This window comes from Puntigrus tetrazona, chromosome 18, assembly GCF_018831695.1.
Source record: "Puntigrus tetrazona isolate hp1 chromosome 18, ASM1883169v1, whole genome shotgun sequence".
NCBI classification, from domain to species: domain Eukaryota; kingdom Metazoa; phylum Chordata; class Actinopteri; order Cypriniformes; family Cyprinidae; genus Puntigrus; species Puntigrus tetrazona.
Genome location: NC_056716.1, coordinates 3,768,922 through 3,793,609, shown reverse-complemented (window position 1 = coordinate 3,793,609; position 24,688 = coordinate 3,768,922). Strand labels below are relative to the sequence as shown.

Sequence of the window (24,688 nt, the reverse complement as noted above, 5' to 3'; positions counted from 1 at the left end):
TCCTGACTGTAGGCTTTATGTAGGTAGGTTAACTAGCAACGATTTACAATAAAAATAATAAATAGTAAACAAGGCCCGCTTGCAAGCCAGACCAGTTTAACTTCACTCACAAATTCCCACTAATTAAATGTTTTGAAATATCTAACATTTTGTTTTGCCGTCTTAAGTAACATCAAATAGAAGACATCAAAAGGCTAATTATGACACAAAGTATTGTGGAAAGATGAAAAATGTGTTCCAGGGTTGGGGGTTTGGCACCGGTGCTACAGGCTCACTGTCACTCTTCCGGAGCCCATGTCTTGGCAGAGAAAATCACAAGCAAGGCTGGGAACTTTCTAGATATGAGGGACAAGAGGAACATGTGACCTCCGTTATGGCGAGATTTGAGAAATCCACTTAAGCACAGATAACTGGTCAGGGTTAGTTCCCATGTTCTTCATGTCATTAACCTCGATCACGTTTCGTCACCTGAAAGGGACTGGTGACATTTTCACAGGCTATTCTTCCCATTAAAAATGGATCAGGGCTGAGATTTAGAGAGACTTCCAAGCCTCTATCACTTCTAATGGAATTAGTCGATTTCACTGGCCTGAAGCAGAAGCTCAGGGAAGTACAGGACTTGCTTAGCAGACAGTGTTGATCCGATTTAGAATGAGGAGGAAGAGGCGCGTTTCTCCTGCCCATCTACACCAGCATTCAATTATTGGGAGGCTATGTAGGATAGTCTGAAGAATGCATTTTATCTCAGGAGATTCGATTTGTTGTATTCTTCACCTTTCAGCAGTGACAATAATTGCCAATATTCAATATTAAAAGATAGCCTATTATATAGAACAAATATATATTATTTATACACATACACTGTAACTGCAAATGACAGCATTAATCCATTTTTCTACAACACTGATAAGAAATGATTCCTGAGCACTAAATCAGCGTATTAGAACTAGTTTGGAATAACAATGTTAAAAATTCTGAATCACAGAAATGAACATTATATATTTGAAATAAAGAATGCACATTTAATTATAGCTAAATTAAAGATGTTAATACCTACAACACACCCTCAAAATAAATGTCATGAAGCAATATTTTTCTTCTGAGCATAAAAACACTCTAGTGTGCCACTAAAACTAGTGGGCCACAGTCAAACAATGACAGCTTCATCCATCCTATGCACATGCATTTTATGCAAACAAAGTACAAACAGGTTCATCCATCATTGAAAGTGGCAAAAGTAAACAGTACTGTTCAATGTACTTATGGTTGTTTATCAGAATCATCCCTTGGATAAAAAAAACGGCTCTTTTTTCCTCAATTGTAATGGTTACATAAAAACTGTCATCTAAGATTTATTACAAAAGACAGAGGCAGGTTTTCTTGCTTTATATCGGATAAGATATATTTAAAACATTGATAATTTCACACCAACCACAGTGAAAACATGATGGCTATTTACAAAGGATGTAAGCAAACAACCGTTTTATAAAAACACAGTCTGACTGAATACAAAAATTAGGACATGTGGAAACAAGTCCAATATGTTGATCAAGGAAACTGAATGGCTGGTTTCTGTTGTCTAATTTGACATACAAAGCAAGGGTCAATAGTCAATTTCTCATCAATAAATTAAAAAGGAAACATTCCTCCATTTGGTCACTAAATTGAAAGGCAAGTGTTGAATAAAGACAAGAGAGGAAACACTGATGTCCAAACAAGGCCCTCAATCTGGGCGCAGGTGGCTGGTTCATCTCAAGAAGGTACAGACACAGCCCTTCAAATTCATTATCAATGGGTTACGGCATCACACGCACTGCAGGGAAAACTGCTCCCTGTTACTTTGTCCAGATGCGGTATGTGACGGATCATACGGTGGGGTTTTTGCCTGAGTGAGGGGTTTGTTGCTGCTGTTGTTGAAGGTAAAGCGGCCGTTTCACTCTGGGTTTTCTGCGCTTGGGTTTGCTCTTGGCCTTTGTCAATTGGACCACAAAGAAGGAAAGAACAACCATGGCACCAAGAAAGGCAAACATTGGGATGGTTTGGCCCACCTCTTGATTATAACGGCCGGGCATTATTCCTAAGGAAACATAAACATGGATGACTGCAATGCATTGGCTCCATTTAAAAAAAAAAAAAAAGCACCATAGCGCTTTTGGTGGTTGACAACCAGTTGATTATTTGCTAAACATGCAGCTAAATTTCCTTCCTTACCTCCAGGGATGTCCCAGGCTCCACTTTCTCCAGGAGACAGGGGTCGAACCTGAGGCCGATATGGTCTCACATTCGGCAAAACAACCTTGTCCATGTCCACTGACAGTAGCTTCTGGTGCTTCCACAGATTGCTGGAAAGAAAAATGTCCACAAACATTGTCAGATGTCGATATTAAAAGACAACACATCCAAATTTAGATTTGTTTCCACTGACAGTGCAGTAGTTCAGAATAGCAGCAGTCTCATGTGTACTGACCTAGGAGCAGTCTCATTAAGTGGCTGGGGTTTAGCCCAAGACAGATGAGGGCATGCAGGTAGAGGACGAGGCTTAGGGTCACCCAGATGAGCCTCCAGCACTTTGGAGTAACGGTAGAGGTGATTACCTACCAAAATAATAATCATCATAAGAATAAATCAAAATCTGAAAACTTTTAAATTTAAACTAAATGCATGAAACAGAAATTCAAATATTAAATGAATTAAAAAAAAAAAAAGAATGGAACTGAAAAATAATTCCAATTAAAAACATTGTGAAAAAAAAAAAAAAAATTACATTATAAAAAAAAATTCAAAGTATGTATACGTCTGAACTGAAAATGCATTTGAATTAAGCTCACTATAAATACAGCAAAGGAAAAAAAATATATATATTACCTTCCAATCTCTGTGGTAATGGCTTGTCTGTGCCTGTAGGGGGCACCACCCTGTTTTTAGAGTGGGTGAGGCTGGGTGGGGTCATGCTATACGAAGTGTACTGCAGCAGAGCATCCAGAAGCCAAAAACAGTCTAAAATGGAGAAGACAACCCAAAACACACCGAATTAACATCCAAAATGTATATTTACTGGTGCTAGTCTTTAAATCTTTCTATATATCTTTCTGACTTTCTCTCAGAGTTTTCTCAAATTATGAGCTTATATACACAAATGGCCATTACCTTTCTGTCTATGACTGTCATCAATGCAGTTGGAGTCCCCGTAGAGTGCTATACGGCCACCCCCCTCAGAGGGTGTTTGGTACAGTCCAAGCACAGGCACATTTTCCACCACCGCTGTCTCTTGTTTCAAGACCTCCAGACCTAGAAATTTGAGGATGTCAGATAACAATAACAGGAGGATTAAGAAAACAAGGGAGCTTTTAGCTGGTCTCCATGGATAGAGCAGTGAAGTGAGGTGTGCGATCACAGTAAATGTCACGTACCTTGATCTTTTAAGGTCTGAGCGATGACAATCCCATCCTCAGGAAATCGAGCAATGCTGCACCCCGAGGCATAATACACTTAAAGCAAAAAGACATGGTACATTATTGAAATATATTTTTCTCTATTAAAATAGTCTGCAAAAGATCATGTATTTATCAGAAATCCAATTTATAATCTTACTGTCATGATCTGCCATTGTGAAGTCTCCCTCATACAGACCGTCACTGAAGGCCATTCCCCACACTGAGATCAGGTCATTCAAGGCTGGCACGTTAGCGCCCCCTGTGTCCGGCATCCACCATTGCCTGCAAATGTGTAACGCACCTTTCACAATTTGGTTTTATTTAATTAAAAATAAACACACACACACACAACATGTTTGTCCTGAATTGGATATTTTACTAAGAGCCCCATTTAAAAGTGGTATTTGTCAGTGCCAATAATAGAACCCACACAATTTCAATCCCCCAATATGACATTAGTTTTGAATTAGAGCACTTAAATGCCCTAATGGGAAGCACACTTTAAATTAGGACAGAAAAAGCAGATGGTAATTGGAAAATTAGACAAACATTACTGAAATAAAAATGTCAGGTGAAATCACAGTTAATAAAGTAATTAGCGAGGCAGTCTTGACACAAATTGTCTACTGAAACTCTAACTTCCTGTGCAAATGGGGTTTTTTTGCCTTATACCGGGGTGTCTAAACAGTCTGAGCAACTGAAAGCAACTGAAATCTGACATTTTTATCCAAACCTAAAAAATTTGCAAAAGATTTAAGTAAAATGAATAAAGTAAAATATTAAATGAAACATTTCCTATGACCTAGAAATGCATGATTATTACATGTAATATGGTTTTATAACCGTTTTCTTTAAACATTCAAAAGAAAAAGCATTCTTATTAATGGCCCTATACTACTAAACGGAACATTTACCCAGACATACACAGAGTTCATTGGACTGATAAATCATCTATTAAAAGACAGAGACAGTGACAAAAGATTACGTTCTACCGTGATGTTCTCAGTACCTAGTGTTCTCATCATAGAACTTCACTTTTCTCATGACTGATGTGTTATACCAGTCACTGAAGATGATGAGAGACAGGCCATTATCTATGTCTCTCCTCAACTTGGTGATTTCCTCTGGAAAATACTCTTCCTCACTGTCTACCATCAGCAGGGTCCCTATAAACACGCAGAGACAGATGACAGTTGATTTCCATCACTGCTTACACCACAAAACTAATTCATCTTTAAGACAGAATGCCCCAAAAAAAACCTACCGTACTGACTGGCATCAAAACATGTGATTGGTGCACCCAAGACTTCGACAAAGTAGCCCATGCTGCGAAGGTGCTGATACATGTCTCTGAAGTTAGTGTGAATATGATCACCATTCCTTCAAAACAAGAGAGAAACATCATCGTATAGACACCTAGAGAAAATTTTTCAGAAACCAGCTATGAAATGCTGCCCTCTACAGACTGTTTTTACATTGCTATGCATTCTCTAACAACTGATTGAATAGGGATTGTTTTGGGTGGTCGAGGCGCACCAGTCAAGCGGATCGTTCTTCATGCGCAGGTTGTCTCGAGGGAAGTAGCCAGGCGGGTAACGTAGGTTGTGGTACTGATCCCACAGAATCCTCTTACTACGTGGAGGAGTGGGGACAATCTTTACCTTTACTGGTAACTTCACTGTAGATGTCATCTCACCACCTATTGCTGACTGGATGCAAGCACACGAAAAACAAACCACAGCATGTCACAATCTCAAAATACACTACAGCCAAACTGAAAGCCGATTTCTACGTAGTCTGAGAGCCTTCTGAGAAACTCTTAGAATTGTAATAAACCAATAAAGTAGTGGTCATTAACCAATAAAATTAATTTATGATTTAAGCCCTTTAAAATGATCCCCTTACTGGAGATATCAGGCGCAGTACTGTTACTCACATCATTCTCTGCTGGTGAGGCCACCGTAACCATGACATGACCCTGAGCAATGCCTTCCCATGATGCAGCTTTCTTGGCCACAGATATGGAAACAGCCAGGTATCCGGCCCAGGGCCAGAGTACTGGTGAGTAAGACACCGCCACATCCACATAATCCCCGTTCTGAGGAAGGTAGGGTTGCCAGATGGGCTGCAGATTTAAAACAAGATTGAGCTTCTTCGCATGGACCATGGAAAATGCTATACATTTAACCTTATTATATACATTACATTGTATTTTCAACTGAGTATTTCTTATAGCCTACCTTGTCCACAATCCTTCCAGTCACACCCATGCCATTAAGAATTGTCACGTTGACAATTGTGGGCATGCCACCATAGTAAATAGGCTGAGAACAGTAGGGCCACATGTATGGGCACTCAGTCAGATCTATGTAGCTCGGACTCAGGCTAAACAAAACAATCACACCATGAGAAATGCATTAGAGGAAGATGACCTCACTTGTAGCCAGTGCAAGATAATGAACCAGGTCAAATCTACTCTATAATCAGGCTGGAACATAATTAAATGTTAATGAGCATGCAATACAGATGCTGGCTACATTTTAAATGGATAAATTCAGCATACATGAATAAGATAATGTGAGCATATGTGAGCAGAATGCTAGTCAAAGAGCAGAACACTACATTTGTGCGTATGCAAGAGACATGCCTGGCTTGTGGTTTGTAGCTGTTAAGGATCTGGTAGGCTCTGAGTAAATCGAGTTTGCCATGGCCCTGCTCAAACATGTTGACGCCTGGCAGCCTGCGCGCTGAAGCGATCAGGGCCTGCTTCATACTGGCCGGGTTCACCAACTCTCTGTTCAACACAGTGCTGGAAAGACGAAAGACAAATAAACACGGTTCAGTTAAATGGATGGGGGCTGATAGGGTATCATTTCAGTGCAACCGCAGGACCGGAAAACAGACTTGAAAGAAACACTGGCGCATGGTGACTCAGATGCCATAAAGCAAAGAGGCAGATGGGGTCAAGCACCTATGAGAGACTAATACAAATGAGAGCAATATATATGAAAGACAAAGGAAGCGAACTGAAGGAGGTGAAATGAAAACCATATAAATTGGAAATGCTGAAAAATCAGGTTAGCTTATCACAGTCTGAGAGTACATCAAATATACAACAAAAGCTAAGACAGTAAAAAAAAAAATAACTATGCCATTCAATTTCCTGTGGAAAAATAAGGTTGATTCTGTCATCTCATTTGTTTATTGTTTTTCTTTTGTTGCAATAGCAATTTAATTTATTTTTCTCTCACAAGAACAAAAGGGGGGAAAAATATGAATAAAATGAATAAAATTATAGGTTTTGGGGACCAATTCATTTAGTTCTACTTCATATCAGTTGTGTGTGATTGATATATTCATAGCAACAAATATGGATATAAAAATGTCCACATCTTACATTATTAAAATTAGTCGTTCTATTTAACAAGGAAATTAATGAAGACATTTACACGGTTACAAATAACTTTTATTTCCAATAAATGCTGTTATTTTGGACTTTCTATTCAAAGAATCAAAAACAAATTTCTTACTCTTCACAAAAATATTAAGATAATAAGAAATGTTTCAAACACTTAGTGAGCATATTGGCTCCAGATATATATATATATATATATATATATATATATATATATATATATATATATATATATATATATATATATATATATATATATAAATAAATTGGATAATAATCAGAACAAGTTTACGAATGTTAACGCAAAGCACTTTGGGAAATTTGTCATTTTCATACTATTTTTGTTCATCTGACTCACCTAGCCAGTAATGTGACAGCCCCGGCCACTACAGGTGATGCAACACTGGTGCCAGAAAGAGAACGACAGCCCTCCTTCAATCCTGAGCCGCGCACACCAGAGCCGTACGTCACAATGTCAGGCTTCACTCTGCCATAGCCACCTGGCAGCTCCTGATCCACAGACAGCACAGAAAGCAAAACAATGATTAAACTGAGCTGACAAGACAGACTGACAGATATTGTGATGAGCTACACGTTACATTTGATGTCTCGGTGGAGATAGAGTCAAAATTCAGCAGTCATACATGGCCAACAATACCACCCAGTTCTTTAACTGGAGAATGCATTTCTTTAATGTTATACCTCAAGGACTTTCATTTAGATGCGCCTTTATTGTAAATCTACGAAGCTGTAATTCTTTGAACCACTTCAAAAGGTGCAACAGAGTTTTTACTGAATCTTTTGAACTGCATGTGCATATGTTCGATTTATTTCCATTCCTAAAGAGTGGGGGCAAGGATTTGTGTAGCAGGTGGTGTCTTTCTGTCCTTTTTTTTTATGTCAATCAAAATGCACAGACATGTTCTAACTGGCCTCTTTAGGCAGCTGCACAGGAAACATGCAGTAATGTGATGTCACCAAAAACACAGAACGCACCCAAGTTGTCATTCCTCGGGATGAGAACCTGGCAATGTTGTCCTCAAAATCAATCCCTCCAACACCAATAACATCCATCTGATCTGCTGGATTGTTCAGAGTTCTGGAAGACAAAGAAAAAAAAATCTAATCAATAGAATTATCAACAGATATGTTGGGAATATTGGCCACAAACTATTTTCTTACCCATAGAGTGGGCCATCATTGCCAATAGCAGATACCATAATCACCTTGTTGGCTGTAAGCTCCCAAACCTTGTTAAACACAAAAGAGTTGAGCACTACATTTCAGAGAACATAAACTTTTAATGTAATGGCTAAAACACATGGCACCTTTATTAAAAATGGTTGCCTTGTTGCTTGAGATATTTCTCATTTGTAGTTTGCTTTGGACAATAGCACCCGCTGAATGAATAAATTAGAGCTTAATTTGTCCATACCTTGTCAACAAATGGATGGTCCATAAAGTCTGGTCCCCCTATACTGAGATTTAAGACGTCTATCTTTTTCAGGATAGCATAGTTAAAGGCATCTAAGAACCAGGATGTGTAGGACACCTAAGAAAAGACGAAAAAGTACAACATAAAAAAATATGTAATATACAAAAAGGACAAGGACAGTTACAATGCTCATTATAAGGCTTTTATTTTCTTATATTTACTTGCTTTAATACAATAATAAATCATAGCATTGTGGAGTAGTATTACAAATTAAAAACAGTTTTACAATGTGATCGAATTGTACAAATGTATAAATGTATAATAAAAGTATAAATGGATTTTTTAAAAGGTGTTTGTATAGGATTAAGAATTTGAGTGTTGTGTGCTACCTGGTTATTAGTAAAAACCCTGAAGATATGAAGCTCAGAATCAGGAGCGAATCCCTGGCACTCCCTCATGCTGGCAATAACCCCAGCAACAAAGGTACCATGGCCCAACCCTGAAGAAAGAATGCAAGACAGACACAGATAAAAGAATGATTAATGCTTGTCATCTGGGCTGTTTCAGTCAACTTCACTCAGAACGCAATAATCACTGATTAAGTATAATATATATATATATATGTTTAAACCCCGTTTCATGGCATTGTTTTATGTCTCACCATCATCCAGTGTTTTCTCATTGGTCCAGTTGGTTCTTTCTTTAACATTCTTAAAGTGAGGGTGCTTCTCACTGAGCCCAGTGTCAAATACTGCTACCTTTACCCCAGAGCCTGCAATTTAACACAAACAGGAACACAAGCTTCAACGCAAACCTGATCTCCAACAACAGTAGAACATCGATTACAATAGCCCATTCTTTAACACATACCAGTGTGTCCCATCTGCCAGAGCACATCTGCTTGCAGTATCTGGGCGACATGTCTGGGGATGGCCCGTAGGAGACGGCGACTGGAGTGTCTTCCTGTAGCATGCCAGAATCCAGAGCTTAGAGAAAGACTGGTTCTTCTGAGGGGCCTTGATGACTGCCACGACTGCCACTTCTGCACCCAGCGTGTGTCATTGCATGGGGGCGCCCCATCAGTGCCCGCTAAAAGAGCAAAGGAATGAGAATTATATATTTAATCCAATTTGCTCATTTTATTTGTGCCACTGATATACTGTGTTATAAGCCGTATAAAAGAACCTCTACTGGCTGAGAAGAACCACTTCTGCCATACCCTATATTACACCATAATGTCACCCAGGCCTTAGGAGGAGAATTATTAAAAACAAATGCTCACTTCAAATAATGTCCAATATTTTTCTTAAACTATAATGTGATTTATCTGTCTTTCAGGGCCCGTTCCCCCATTTAATCTGCATTTTTACTCGCTTCATAAGGGCACATATCTATTTCTCATAACTCAAGAGCACTCTGTTCTCTGTACCATTGACTCAAACTTAAAAAAAAAAAATGGCTCTAAATCTATCACCAACCTAACACACACACACACACACACACACACACACACACACACACACAAGTAATCTACACACAAGATCTATCTTCATTAGCATTTTTATTGGCTCTCTGAATAACTTCTGGCCAAACCAGAGATGGGTAGCCTGTGCTTTCAGGAATATTTACACTTCCCCCCCAAAAGGAGTAGTGTAGTGATACTTTTACAAAGAGTTGTGGTGTAAAAAAACCCTCTTGTAAAGTGCAGGTGTAGCACTTGGAGAGGAATCGTAGCAGTTTAAGCAGGCCAACCACTTCAACCAGCTCTGACATGTCAGTCTTCCTCTCTGGCTGATTACTGCTCATTAATTCCCCCTAAAGCTATACAGACTAGACTAGCGCATATACTGTAATTATATTACATTTCAATCCCCCACTCGTGCTCTTCTAGAGCTGACCCAACATCATTTAAATGATAATTACTTGCATATATGCTCTCAAACTGTGACCAGGGGTTATTCTTGGAGGCACTTTGGTTTCAGTAATAAGAACAAAAATACATCATTAACTGCTATTAGCTGAGTTTCTTTCTTCAAGCTGTGCTATGTATAGACTGAAAGTGAGGTTGAAGAGTGAGACACACTCGCGTGTGTGGGTACAGACTGGTGGAGCCAGACTGATAAGCAGATCCTTGAGAATTATTCCAGAGAGGTGCTGTCTGCAAAAATACATTTAGCTATATTGTGAAAATGTGCAATTGATGGGAGAAACTGAACATCACATAATAATGAATCTGAAACTCCTCAATGAGTACAACCAGTGATATCTAATTAAAATATTAGTGTTTTGCACATTTATGAAGAACGGATTCCTAACATCTGACAAAGCAGTCTATGCACAGAAGCTATAACATGGAACCATTCTACTTCTGCAACGACAGTCTGGTGCTTCTGACTCACAACCTTGAAATAAGTTAGTTAATTTTTTTATTAAAATAACCTGCTACTTGCTATTCAAACATGAGTTTTGAGCAGTGAAGGGTAAGGGTTGTCATTGTTGTTTCTCTGATCACAAATGCAGACATAGGGATATGAATTATGAAAGTAATTATAAAAAAAATTATCTTTTTAATGATTCAAAAGGACCAACTGGTAAATTAAACTGAACAAACATCAGAAAAGCATTATACAGCAGCCGTGTAGCTTGTTTAGGATGCTGATAAAGGAAGACATGATTACAGAGGAAGTCCTTCTGTTATTATACAAGAGTGGTGCTGATAAAGACCCATCACTCTCCTTGAGTCTCAGAGTCTCCGCACTTGACAGCAGAGGTGCGATTTCTTTTTTTATTGTAATGGTCTGGAACTCACTGTGCAAAGATAGAACATTTTCACCTCAAACACAACACTTGGAAAACCATTTCCTGCCCCCCATGCAGTAAATATACACCTCTTATTTGGTTCACCCCCTACTGACGACTTTCCTTCCTGCAGTCAGCCCAAAGAGAGAAAACTGCAAGTAACCCATTTCACAGAACTGCAGGCTTTGATTCATAAATATAATTCTATGTACTAAGTTTTAGTACATTACAGTAAGGCATATGACAGTATTATGCTCATGATCTATGTGTCTTCATTGTTATAAGAGTAAAGTAGTGCTTACAGTCAGTCAGTTTGAGGCTGCGGAGGACCATGCGTTGGGGAGTCACTCGTTTGATGTAGGGGTGGTCCTGCAGGGTGAGCAGGCTGCTGCGGGCATCCTGCCGGATCTCCACCACTTCAAAGTCACTGGGGTAATCGCTGGCAGGATTGTCCCGCCGTACAATGCGCCAGTTCACCCCATCCACATCTCGCAGGGCACTGCTGATGAAATCACTGCGTGCTTTGGCTGTGAAGTATCCATTAAATGCAACAATGTATTCTAGAAAAGACAAAGAGAGAGAACAAAAAGACATAGTAAAATCTCACAGAAAAACTGAACTTGTATTTACTGAGGAATGCAACTTCAGCAAGGCTTTCACTTGGGCATTGGGCCCAAACAGAGACAAACCGAGACGTCAAGTCATCATTCAAATGAATTCAATCTTGCATCAACAACCACAATAGAGACATTAACAGAAATAACGTCTATGGAGTAGAACTGTAGGACAGGGTGGGTATGGAGGAACACCCAGTTTTTTTTTTTTCTTTGCTCAACAAACCTGAACGGAGAGACTATCAGTATACCTTGAACATGGCCATCCTTGACGCAACTTACAAAACCAACAAGTTCAGTGGCATTAGAGACAGCAGAAAGAAACAAAAGGAAATAATAATAATAATAATAATAATAATAATAATAATAATAAAAGTTGGCATACATTTGAACAACTCATCCACATTTAAATTTTTTAATGACTGTAATTCAAAAATTAAAATCTCACTTTCTTCTATAACTATTGACATTTAAAGTTGCATATCCACTCATTTAAACATTTATCTATTATTTGTAAGAAGCTAATTTAAATAGACAAGATACCAACATGAATGGGAAGCATGCAATCATCCCTGATCCCGTGAGGCAAAAGAAAATAATACCCAAACTCAACTGAACTGGTTTTGTGCAGTACGTTTACAGCTACAGAACATAAAACTATAAAATAAAAAAAATTATTAAAACAATTAAAACTTGAACTATTGCTACATAAAATCTCTTTGCCACAATTCATAGCTGAGAGGGAAGTGGCAATGAATTAAACATTAGAAGATGGCACAAAGGGTGCATTCATAGAGCAGCAATCAGGCCACTATAAATAACGTGTTACGTTCTGGTCTTGTATACCCACATCCACACCACACCCAACTAGTGAAATGTGCGCCCTGTGAAAACAACGCTGGACTCAGATTAAGTCTTAGGAATGTATTGCCAACAGCCTGGGCCAGCAGCCAGCAAACACACACACACACACACACAGAGCAGAGGGCACAATCCAGCCAATGAATGGACAGAGAGCTGCATCACAGTGGCGTACATTACACCAGCGCTGTTTGACCTGAAACACTCACGTTTCATCCTGCCCTAAATTACAAAATGAAGGGCAACAGCTGCTTTAAATCCTCAATAAACTCCATAAACGGGTTGATAGCTGATTTCAGTGCAATAAAATGTCATTATCAACACTAAAAAGTAAATTACGCCACTAAATGACATACTAAAACACAATGTCTGAACATGTTGTAGTCAACGAGGAATTTAGTGTTATCTAGACAGTCAAAACACTTAAACTGTAAACCACTGGCTAATTATAAGCCAAATGAATTCTACTAAAACACAAGACAACATTATTCATTTACAAGAATGCCATTACTTACCATGCTTGACCACTTTGGTAGAAAAGTCCAGTTTTAGTGTGAGATGTGAGCAGTTTGGGCTTAAGTGCTGGGCTTCAGCATTTAGAGAAGGAAAGGGTGTTGAGAACGGCCCGCTATCTTTCTCTGTACCCACCAGGGGCAGTTGACCCCTTAAAAAGGCCACAAGCAAGCACAGCCGTACAATCATTGTACCTGCGGTCCGTTTCTGGTCATTGCCCATTTAAAGATACATGTGTCCTCAAAGCTAACAAACATGAATGGGTATTTGCAGTTTTGAAATAGTTTAAGTCCAGAATGCAGAGAAGCCTGAATAACACATGGCTTGAGTTTTCATTTCTTTCTGCGTTTTCTCTCCATTGTGTGTTTGTGGTTCAGTGGAGGTGATCAGTGTGGCAGTCGGAGGAGGAGGAGGAGGAGGGGGGCCATCTTCACAAAAAAGTAGTCTACTGTGGATCAGGAGGGGTGTTCATCGGGTGCTGGGCTTCCTCTCAGTAACCAAGGGGTTTTTATGTTTTCTGCAGACAGAGAAGACCATAATTCTGTTTAGCTAGTTGAGGAAAAACATACTTTTACTGGATGTATTCAATTTATCAACAGTAACAGTAAAGACATTTATACATTTTTCTTTACTTTCTAATTATAAATCTCTCACAGTTTCATAAAACTAAGCAGAATAAACATCTTCAACTTTGATAATAAGAAATGAGCAGCAAATCAACATATTAGATTGATTTCTGGAAAACCACGTAACACTGATGACTGAAGTAAATGACAGCTATAAGTTCAGCTTTGCCACAGAAATAAAATTACATTCTAAAACAATATACAAAGAGAAAAGAGTTGCTTAAATTGTAACTGTGAGGTCGATCAACGCAACGCTGATAAACATAAAAGACATGAAAAAAGGCCTTACTGACCCCAAACTTTTGATCAAAAGTCTAGGCATACAACAGACCAAGGACTATTTATTAGGCTGAAAATTTTATTTTTGAGCAGATGTTTAGATCTAGAATCTCAAACTATGCTGGGGAACATGATCATCAGGTCTTACGCCTACAATCCACCACAAAGTGTCGGCCTTATAATGTAAGAGGCATTTTCTTCAAAACATGGTCCCCCACCCACAGGCACACATCCAGAGGCTTAATTCCATACTAACTCCAGGCTGTGAATGCCTAGGGGTGGGTTTAACTAAGATGGGCTGAGATGTTATGCAACTCAGCTTTACATACGTAGGACATCCGTAAGCCCCCAATATGCACACCATATGGTTCCTTACTACAGACAAGACCATCCTCCTCCCTAGTCACAGACACACACAGAACGGGTGCAAGGCTGTAAAATGATTGTAAAGATATAAGCACTGACTTGTGTCAACAAGACAAGAAATAAAAAGGTTTTTAAAGTTGTCGTGAACCAGAAGTTGTGATATTCTTTTCTTGTACGTCAGAGTGAATTTCTTTTAAAACAAAATGTAAAAACTAACTTCACTTTGTCTACTGTAAACTGATTGAATTGTTGTTGATTGCTTGTTGAGGTAATTTATCTCCATTTTAGAGCGTAACAGCCATATCTCTATGACAACTTAAATGGTTCATATGATAAAAATTTGGTTGCTACATCTATTTAATACACTTTAAACGCAACCAAAAATACAGAGAATGAGATCTTCACAAAACCTTTGTTTACTTCGAGTCTGTTTGTGGAGAAACAATCTAGGATGTAGGATCTGAAGTAATTGTTCACCCAAAAACAAATACCCAATTTGACTTATTTTCTTTTGAAGTTTTACAGGGCGTGAAAAAAAAAACTAAAGCCACTATAATTTTTTTAACAAGCAAAAGAACAGCATTTACTTAATCCAGACAGTGGGCTAACAGTGCAAAAGTATTAGAAAAAAGGCCTGCTAAAGCCATTATTTTCTTAAGAAAAATGCATTGGTTATTTAACAAACTACAGAAGCCATAGCAGTGATAATATTCTTCTGGTAATGTTCTTATATATATATACACATGCATATACATATATAAAAACAGCAATTGAAATAGCTTTTGGAACAAAGCCTTTACATCGACACTGACAGCATTGTGTATTAGATGCAATGCTAAAGTTGGATGTGATCTTTGAGGTCAGTGTTTAGATGGACTGATTCGGTGCGGTACAGATCAATGCACTTTGTCTGATGGACAGATCTGAAATTATTTTATGTCTCACATTTAACAATACATTGCACACAAGCTAATGACAATAACACTAGCAGTCTTGCTAGCTAAACCATCAATCACACAAACGCGGCGCAAAGCAGCATGCCAGAATGTCACGTTATTTGCTATTCCCTTGATCTAAAAAAAGCTTCAATGTTGATGTTTTTTCGCTAGAACAGACAAACATGTGGTCTCGCCACCTTCCTGCTATAAGCTAACAGCTAGCTGAGCAAAGCATGACCATAACAGTTCCCCAAGCACCCCATATTATACTTACAATGTGCGGAATGTACAATTATGGTGGAGAAAACTATTAATTCCCGGAATATGTCGTCTAAAATATTTAATATTTCGGCTTTAGTACATATTAGAACTGTACACAAGCTAATGGCGAAAGCTGTAAACTGTAACGTGAGAAACTGGTGTTAAACACAACAAGCAGTAACCAATTATCATGCGCTGCGTCACGTTTCGACGCGGGAGGGATAAGCGTTCAGCCAATGGAAAACGTTTAAACCTTTAAGCTTCCATTCGATTGGTTATTGCGATAATATAATAACGTGCTTTAGAAGCAAGCGTGTTGTTAAAGATGCACGCATCGCTTTCCCCTCACACAAAATGTTTTAACGAGTGGACCAGTAAATATCATTCATGTGTGAGCTGAAGAATTCAGTCATATTTCATCGCATCATGGGTGTCAACGGGAAGATTACAAGCGGAATACAGTTAGGAAAAGGGTTTACCAGTTCTAGATAATGGATAATTTAGTATGGTTTTAGTATGATTTTACTGGTCTAATTTGGTGTTCACTAGGTCTATTTGGTAATCAAGTCTGGCTTTGCTGGCGGTGAAATAATAGTATATATATATATATATATATATATATATATATATATATATATATATATATATATATATATATATATATATATATATATGAAGTTGTAGCTGTCAAGTCTCTCAGTTCAAAATCCTATTCATAATCATCCATTTATGATAAGTGTCCACACAATCATCAGAGGTAGCAGCTGAAACAATGTAAATACTTTTATAGATACAGTTTTAATGTTTCCAGATTATTACTGCACTTCCTTTGAAATAAAAATAAGAATGCAATAAACACTAAACACTAAACACTGACATAAATATTGGTTTGTAACAAGCAGACAAAAGACATTTCTTGAGTGACCGGCTAAAGACCCATGCACTCCAGACAATAACTATAATATTTCAACAAAGAATATCATTGCAGTTACTTTCAGAATGTTTTTTTTTTTCATCTAATGACCCAGTTTGGACATTAACTATTGCTACTGGTATCTATAGTTATCAAACTTAAGAGTTAATCGGCATTAAGGAAGAGATAAAGTGTTGTAACAACTGAGATTCTTTTATCTGCACAGAACACATGACCATAGTCCCCCGTCCCTCCGTGGATCCTTCGTCCTCATTGGCTGCTCTGAGGAACACTGATTTGCCCATACCACCCTCATGAGGAAAGAGCTGGCCTCGAATCGTCACCTGTTTGCAAATACCTGGTGTATATCTTGGTAACTGTCCTTGTCAACTTATCTAATTCATGTACTTTACAGTAGCATGATGTGCAAACTGCAGAATGTTTAAAGGTTAAACTGGAAAGCATGATTTATTAGCTTTGTTCCGGCTGTCAAACATGAAAGATATGCGTGACATGCAATTTCAGTCATGGAATGTGGTCATGCAGTATTTCTAAGAGTACACAATAATAGAAACTGTAGACAATAGATGGAATACCTTTTTGCAAGCAGCAAGATTATCTGCTTATGTTATAAATATTTAAGCATTTATTATTAATATTATTTAAACAGACAAAACACCTTTACCTTTTGATATTTTTATTTAACTTCTTTAAATGATTTCCTCCAGAAATGTAAAAAGTCTTATTTTTAAAAACAAGTAATATATTGTCACTTTACAATAAGCACACAAATATAAAACAGTTATTGCCATGAGGTAATTTAACAGTGTTTTGATTCAGATCAAGAGAATAAATCCTTTACAGTGCGTATTAATACTCTTTTCTTACAACACCAGGTTAGTGCCAAGCAGAGGTTTTAATACCATCATTAACTCCGTCCTGTGTTTTTCCAAACACTTTGCCCGTTTGTTGAGCCATCCATGCACGAGTCTCAGTGTGACAGCAGCCTCACTCCCGTTGAGCCCCTCGCGCTCCGATGGCAGTGACATGACAAACTTCTACATCGGCCCCAAGCTTATGCAGCTCATCCAGCCATATCTGTTGCTTCTGGGACAGACGGTCATTAGGACCCTTCACTTCCACCAGCTAGAAGAACACAAATTAAAACAAGCCCCTTCTTTATAGATCCAGTATTTCTATTGTTTCTTAAATTACAATTTTATTAAAACACTAAAATAAGTCACACAGTCAAAAGTTAAATGCGTTCCTAGCCAGCAAGCAGCATCTCTGACTCACCTTGTACTTCTTGTTGGATGTGCTCCAGACTACTAGATCTGGAAGCCCTCCTCTGCAATGCCTGTAGTCCTTTGCCATTCTGAGGACCACACCACTCAGGAAGTGGCCTCCCAAACAAGCCACTAGACTCTAAAATCGGATGCAGAAAACAACAATTACACCATGGTTGTGAACATAATCTGGGATACATGGTAAAGTCAATTATATATTTCTAATAACAACATATGAAACAAAACTATGAAAATGTTAAATTCTAAAATATGCCATTTAATGAATGTGCATTTTAACTACTGGTGTTAAAGACACTCTGAGGAGAAGACGGACCACTAGTAGAAAAATGAAAGAACTAAGAAGAAAAAAAACAGTTTTAAATAGGCTGTTTTTCCACTCTAAACGGATGCACAGATGCACATTAGCTAGACAGTTTTAAAATATTTTAGCTGATTTACAATAATATAGTTGTCTGAATTGTGCTATTTTGAAGTGTGTCACTGTAAAGTAATATTTGCAAATGGGTAAAGCAATTACCAAGATGGACACCATGTGAATGGACTTGCCATATATCGTCTCTGATTACCTGTGCCTGCTGAAGAGAGGAGAAACGCTCCCAGTTTATCAGAGCACACACTCTCCCCTCCTGTGCCTTCCACACATCAGCGAGCAGCTCCTGCAGCGTCTCGGCAGACGCCTTGTGCAACATCTCAGCACGAGCCTTGATGGCTTCCCGCCGGTTACCATAGAAACAATCAGTGTGCAAATCCAGAGGACAAGTCTGGAAAAGGGCAGGCAGTCATTGATCACTGACGTGTAGAAGCGGCGTGCCCTGACAATAAAGCATAACCCTAAACAGTGTGAAGCGCACAGCATTTATTTCTTAATTATTGTGTACCTGGTAGGGGTTTCGGAAGACATCAGGAACCCCGTCGATAAAGACGAGGTCCCACATGAGGAGTCCAAAAAGAGTGGAAAATGTAGAGCCTTCCCCATGAATACCTTTCAGAAACATAAATATTAGCATAAAAAGGCACAGTAGAATTGACGCGTTTGTGTACGATTCATCCTCTATTTAAGTTTTTTTGAAGTAATAAATCAGTTTTGGAAACAATTGTAAGTTTTCACTGAAAATCTGTACATGATATAAGTAGCAATGTTTAAAAATTGTTTGTTTGATTCAGATCTTTTCGAAATGTATTCATTGCCAGTTTGATTCACTGAGCGAACGATTCCTCAATTTTCTCCAAAACAATTGTTTTATATAACGGTGCACAATCTGATGCCAGACCTTGATCAAAACCAAGTGTTCTGTAGTGTTCCATAGCCAGTTCCTCAACAGAACACATGACCATAGTCCCCCGTCCCTCTGTGGATCCTTCGTCCTCATTGGCTGCTCTGAGGAACACTGATTTGCCCATACCACCCTCATGAGGAAAGAGCTGGCCTCGAATCGTCACCTGTTTGTAAACACTCCTGTTAAAGTCTTGTTAACTGTTTTGTTACTGTTAACTAAAAGCATTAATAAAACAATTTAATAAAAAACGTGAAAAACTGAATAAGACATTAAATGATAAAAAGACAAAAAAGCTATGAAAAAGCACAATTCTTAATACTAACATTAAAATGTAAATAAATACAAATAGCAAAAAAAGACTAAATATTACAATAGTATTTATATAATATAATGCTGTACATCTTTCCAAAAACTTTCCACATTTTCCAATACATTAACTCGACCACAAAATAATATGCATAGAATAACACTGTACTACAATGGCCCCTGTGTCGGACTGAGCCCTCACATGAGTGACATCCTGTACGTGCACTGCGGGCAGATCTCGGAGCAGCAGACGGTATTTCTTCAAGCTGGCAGATTCCTTCATTCGGGAAGCTCGCTGATGAAGTGACAATTTGTGGCCTGTTCGAACCAGAGGGTCGTTCAGTCCATCCCGGATAGCACAAATGGCCTTGATAAAAAAGGTGTCAAAACCAATCAATGCTGTGGAAGAATGCTCGTGTATCCCACACAAAAGTAGCATCTAATCAAAAAGAGGTACCTGCTCGTGTTTTTTAAGGTGTTGTTGGAGATTGAGAGCAAGTCTGTCCCACCAGCGCCCCCTACTGTCCACACAATACACTGACTGGGACAGTAGAGTCCTGAGCTCCTCCACAGCATCCTACATCGAAGATAAATAATTGATCAAACTCATGTACAATCGATACATACAGGACAAAGCGTTTACAATAGCATCATTAACTTCATTAAGTTTTTCCAGGGTTTGTATATTCACCCACCTCGTAGCGCCGAAGTCTTTGTGAAATCTCAACTCCTCGAGACAGTATCCGAGTGTAGGTCCAGCCCACAGTGAAACAGCGCAGAAAAACCGGCAGTTGCTCCTGACGACTGCACACATACTGAAACTCAATCCATCTAACAACAGCAAACCAATTAAACGAAAGACGCATTTTATTTTTTGAACCTTAGGTCACTGGTTTCTTTCATCTCCTGCCAGGTGGCCTTTGCTGTAGCATAGAGGGCATGGGCATCCTCCCAGCTGCCTGTCTGCATCGCAGCAATCACTTCCTGCAGCGTGCGCATTGCTGTTTCATACCTGTACAGAAGAATATTTACAGAGTCTAATTTTGGAATAATAAGAGAGACAATAATGTAAGATCTCATTATTATATTAGAAATGATCTTTAAATTAATATTTAAAATATTTACATACTTTCTACAGTTTGACCTACTTTTAGTTTTCACAGAAATGTTTTGCATTTTTTAATCATTGTATATAATTCACGTAAATGTCATGAAAATAATAACACTCTCAAACAACCTTAATAGTCGTAAAAACACACATATAGGATTTTTTTTCTGCGTTTGAAGTGAAATTATGTTTTTGTTTATCTATACACCTTTTGTCACTTGATAATGTTTGATCATGAAAAAAATACATAAAACTGACCTGATGAGGTCATCCCGGTCCTCAAACAGTCTGGTCGAGCGATTTACTGTGTACTCTGGGAAAGCTAGCCGACCAGAGTTGACAAGCAGAATGGTGTATAGCTGGCCCTGACCTCCAGCGGCCATCTCCTCCTCCTCTAAAGTGTCTGTGAGGGAGAACAGGAGCAGGACACGGGAGAACACAGCACGCGGCCCGCGGCACAGACGCACACAGGAACCTGCTGCCTGCTTGGCCCTGAAAACACACACACACACAGGTTTAAACACACATTACTCACAACAGAAAATAAAATAAAAAGTAATAAAAAAAAGTAATACTGTCAAATATTCTCAAAGTTTTTAAATATAAATATATTTTACTCCAATCTTCCGGGTCACATGATCTTTAGTCTGATTTGGTGTTCAAGAAATGTTTCTTATTATTATAAATATTAAAAACAGTTGCTGCTTACTATTTTTTTGAAAACTGTGATCACTTTTCAGCATTATTTGATGAACAACACAGATGAAAAGTTGATTTGAAATAGAAACATTTAGAATCACAAATCTTTAATATCACTTTTGATCAATTTGCATCTTTGCTGGACAAAAGAACATTGACCTCTAACATTTCAACTGTATTCTGTACGTCAGTGTCACCTCTTGACATTTTACACCTACGACATTAACAGCTCCTGTTCATCTTGAACAAATGCAAATCTCTGCCCAACATCCCTCTCCTGGGTTATGTCTGTCTATTTTACACATCTCACCTCTTGAGAATGACAGCAGCCGTGTTGTTTTGACTGACGAAGAGGGATCGTTGTTTTCCCAGCTGGAGTAGCCCCTCCACCAACTGCTGTTTCTGAGTCCCATTCCCTCCACGGCCAAGGTGAAATGTTTTGGCCAGGTTTCTAAGCTCCGGTGCAGGCAGCAGATCCAAAACTTCTCGAATATCACGAAGCTCAGATTCTGTCACAGGGAAGAAGCCATGAACTGTAAATAAATATGTTGCCTGGTACTTAACTACAGCTTATGGTTTTTAAAATGTTGACAAAATCAGGTCACTAACCCGTTTGTAAGAAGCCACATGTGACCAGCTCTTGAATGACAGGTCTGAGGTCTGAGCCGATCTCTGTGTACTCCAGCTTACTGACCTGAAGCCATTTCAGCTTCCTTTGAAATAGACGGACACAAAGCTTCTGACCAGGTACTAAAGGAAAGAGAGAGATTGGTCTACATTAGTACAAACATACGCTGCCATTTAAAAGAAGGGCAAAGCTGAATTTTAAGCAGCTATTACAAACACAAAACATGGCCTTCAGAAATTATTTTAATATACTGTTTTTATGCTTAAGGAGCGTGATTATTATAAATAAAAACAGTTGTGCTGCCTAAAAAATTAATATTTTCGCCTCAAAAATCATTTACTCATCCTCATGTAGTTCCAAACCTGTATAAGTTCCTTTGACCTCCATTGACTTCACTAGTATTTCTTTCTCTGCTATGGAATGGTAACCAACAACTGTTCTTCAAAATATCTTCTTTTGTGTTCAACATAATTAAGAACCTTATAAAGGTTTGGAATGGTATGGGGGTGAGTAAATGATGACAAAATTTCCACTTTGGGGGGAAACTATAGCATTATGCATAACTATAACATTGGCTTAACAGTAGTTTCTCTACCTGAGAGCTGCTGAAAAGTGTGAATGGTTGAGAAGTCTTCCTCATTGAAAAGCATCCTATCATCCTCATTCTCCAACACCGCCTCAAGGACAGTCCGAAAGTTCTGCAGGTAATACGGCAGCCTGGTGTGCTGATGCTCCGATCCCTCGCTGACTTTCTCTATGCCAAACGCTTTGGGCTCATTGGCTGGTGCAGCATCAGGCTTCCTCTCAATGTCCTTTTTTGTGCTCTTGCTTTTGATTTGACTGTCTGGTAATGAAACGGCATCAGACGAGGCCTCATTCTGATCGGACTTGAAATTTGTTTCATGTCCGTTTCCGGTTTTACTTTGGAAATATCTACTTTTCTTACGTGCGATGGAGGTTTCTGTAGTGTGTGTGTCATTTTTAGGCAATTCGCCCGATTTCCTCTTTAATACCCTGGATGAGGAAGAAGATTTCAATGACTGAACGTCAGAGCTGCTGCTCGATTCTGCAAGAACCGCTATAGTTTTCTCTATGTTTTTCACTTGAGGTTTGTTTGAAGCAGCTTGTTCTGTAGGGAATGTGTTATTTGTATCCACATCACCAGCTTTAGGTTTAAAAGTTGAACTCTTCATGAAATTTTCCTTCTGTGAACTGCTCAGTTCTGCATCAAGAGCCTCTTCTTTTCCAGAGACATGAGTGTGATCCATCTCTGATTCATCTGAAAGTCTAAGTGCTCTTCTAGACAGTTTAGAGGACAAACTTCCGAGACCGACTGTTTTAACTGGCTTAGCCTGTAAATTTGTTTCAGATGAATCTTCATCACACAGCCTCATCACACAGTTCTTTTTAAAATATGGACTTGCATTCTCTCCTGGGTTTTCCTCTTCCCCATCATTTCCAGATGCACCATTAGAGGATATTTTGGGTATTTCCCCCTCCTTGTCGTCACTGATAGCCAGTGCATCGTCATTAACCTCTCCAAGAAAATTCTGACACTGAGAGTCTATATGTTCATTAATTTTGTAACGAGGCACAAGTTTGCCACACAGAGGGCATGCCAATTTACACGGTGGTGTATTCCTGAAAAATGAAGTTATGGAAGCAACCCCACTTCCACTGCTTGTTCCCTCTTTGATTGCACTGACCTTTTGGCTCTTTTTCTTTGTCACCGAGAGTCTCCTGACTCGGCCTCTGTTAGATGAGCTGCCTTTGCCCATCTGAGACTCCATAACTGTTTATATATTTTGTTCCATAAATCAGCTAACGTTACACAACCTGGAATGGAGTGTCATGCTGAAGCAGGTGGGAAGCAGGCTGCATATTTGTTTCTTAACCTGAAGTACATAAAATACTCAGTGGGAGAGGAAATTCAACAGACATTGGCCTAATTAAGTAAAATAAATCTGGCTTGATTATATCTTTGGCTAATATTTACAACTGATTTAATATATCCCTTACTTCAGTCTCTGCAAGACCGACAATAGAGTCCCTCTGCAATAGACTGCATTAATCACGCCACTAAAAAAAATAAAATAAAAAATGGTATAATATGAAACAAAACAATACTGTCAAATAAATATTAGACCATACATAATATATACGTTTATATCATTATACATAAAGCTTCTGATAACTGTACATACCTTTCTGGCGCCGAGATTAAACGTGAAGCTAGTCTCAGGAATACATGGCGCCATGATATTTCTTTCTTTTCAAAATAAAAGTCAGCTATATTTCAGTTATATTTGAACACTTTTCGTTGTATTTTCTCCGGTATAACGTTGCACATCAAGTTACGTTTAAAAAAGACGTGGCTTTCAAATGACTGACTGTAAACTAATTAAATATCGAACATAATTTAAGTTACATTTATTCATTCTTTCAATAATTAATTTGTTGTCTTTCTTTCTGTCAGGTAATGTTGCGATACTTCACCAGAAATAAAATAAATGAAGCTATTTCAGGAAACGTATCTTTTTTCGATACAATGGAAATTGGTTCGCAAAGTCTTTTGAATTATTTCTTGTCTTCTACAGAAAAAGGTCATAGGCTACAATTATTATACGACTATCTCTTTAACCCCAGATCTTATTTTAGGCTACTACAAATTGACGTCATGGCTGAACGTCACGACTATTAAAATCCACTAATGAATCACTATTTTGTGTCTTGTTTTACAGAAAACCAAACCCAGCAGTTGAGCCATTCAGTGTGAAAACATCTTCATAAAAATAACAGTGATCAACATAACTGTGTCCTAACCGTAAAGGAAAATGTATCATAATTGGAAATCATATAGCTAGTTTATGTTAAAGAAGTGCAGCGCTCTTAATTTATTTTGTTGAGAG

General features: G+C 38.4%; 2 protein-coding genes across 5 annotated transcripts; both read right to left on the bottom strand.

Moving 5' to 3' along the window:
* Positions 1 to 1,375: 1,375 nt before the first annotated feature.
* Positions 1,376 to 15,702, bottom strand: mbtps1 (membrane-bound transcription factor peptidase, site 1). The gene is made up of 23 exons (XM_043265028.1): positions 15,555 to 15,702; positions 13,074 to 13,588; positions 11,386 to 11,643; positions 9,155 to 9,373; positions 8,946 to 9,056; positions 8,674 to 8,783; positions 8,285 to 8,401; positions 8,032 to 8,099; positions 7,846 to 7,948; positions 7,208 to 7,359; positions 6,082 to 6,243; positions 5,675 to 5,819; positions 5,371 to 5,559; positions 4,971 to 5,143; positions 4,699 to 4,814; positions 4,444 to 4,600; positions 3,592 to 3,716; positions 3,411 to 3,488; positions 3,148 to 3,288; positions 2,866 to 2,997; positions 2,468 to 2,594; positions 2,212 to 2,342; positions 1,376 to 2,077 (listed from the first exon to the last, which is right to left on the bottom strand). Exons 2-23 carry the CDS (start codon positions 13,291 to 13,293, stop codon positions 1,866 to 1,868), a joined length of 3,246 nt encoding a protein of 1,081 aa, XP_043120963.1. The 5' UTR covers positions 13,294 to 13,588; positions 15,555 to 15,702; the 3' UTR covers positions 1,376 to 1,865.
* A 1,416-nt stretch (positions 15,703 to 17,118) lies between these two features.
* fan1 (FANCD2 and FANCI associated nuclease 1) lies at positions 17,119 to 24,123 on the bottom strand. Of its 4 annotated transcripts, none has more exons than XM_043216923.1 (15): positions 23,984 to 24,122; positions 23,799 to 23,858; positions 22,375 to 23,674; positions 21,761 to 21,901; positions 21,462 to 21,660; positions 20,711 to 20,944; positions 20,225 to 20,356; positions 20,040 to 20,148; positions 19,802 to 19,921; positions 19,547 to 19,711; positions 19,033 to 19,201; positions 18,640 to 18,743; positions 18,328 to 18,336; positions 17,751 to 17,879; positions 17,119 to 17,600 (listed from the first exon to the last, which is right to left on the bottom strand). In XM_043216923.1, exons 3-15 carry the CDS (start codon positions 23,567 to 23,569, stop codon positions 17,463 to 17,465), a joined length of 2,844 nt encoding a protein of 947 aa, XP_043072858.1. In that variant the 5' UTR covers positions 23,570 to 23,674; positions 23,799 to 23,858; positions 23,984 to 24,122; the 3' UTR covers positions 17,119 to 17,462. The 4 variants fall into 4 exon arrangements, with proteins under 4 accessions (XP_043072858.1, XP_043072856.1, XP_043072857.1 ...); XM_043216921.1 differs by having other exon boundaries at positions 17,120 to 17,600; positions 18,328 to 18,522; positions 23,984 to 24,121; XM_043216922.1 differs by having other exon boundaries at positions 17,120 to 17,600; positions 18,328 to 18,522; positions 22,375 to 23,858; positions 23,984 to 24,121.
* Between the last annotated feature and the right edge of the window lie 565 nt (positions 24,124 to 24,688).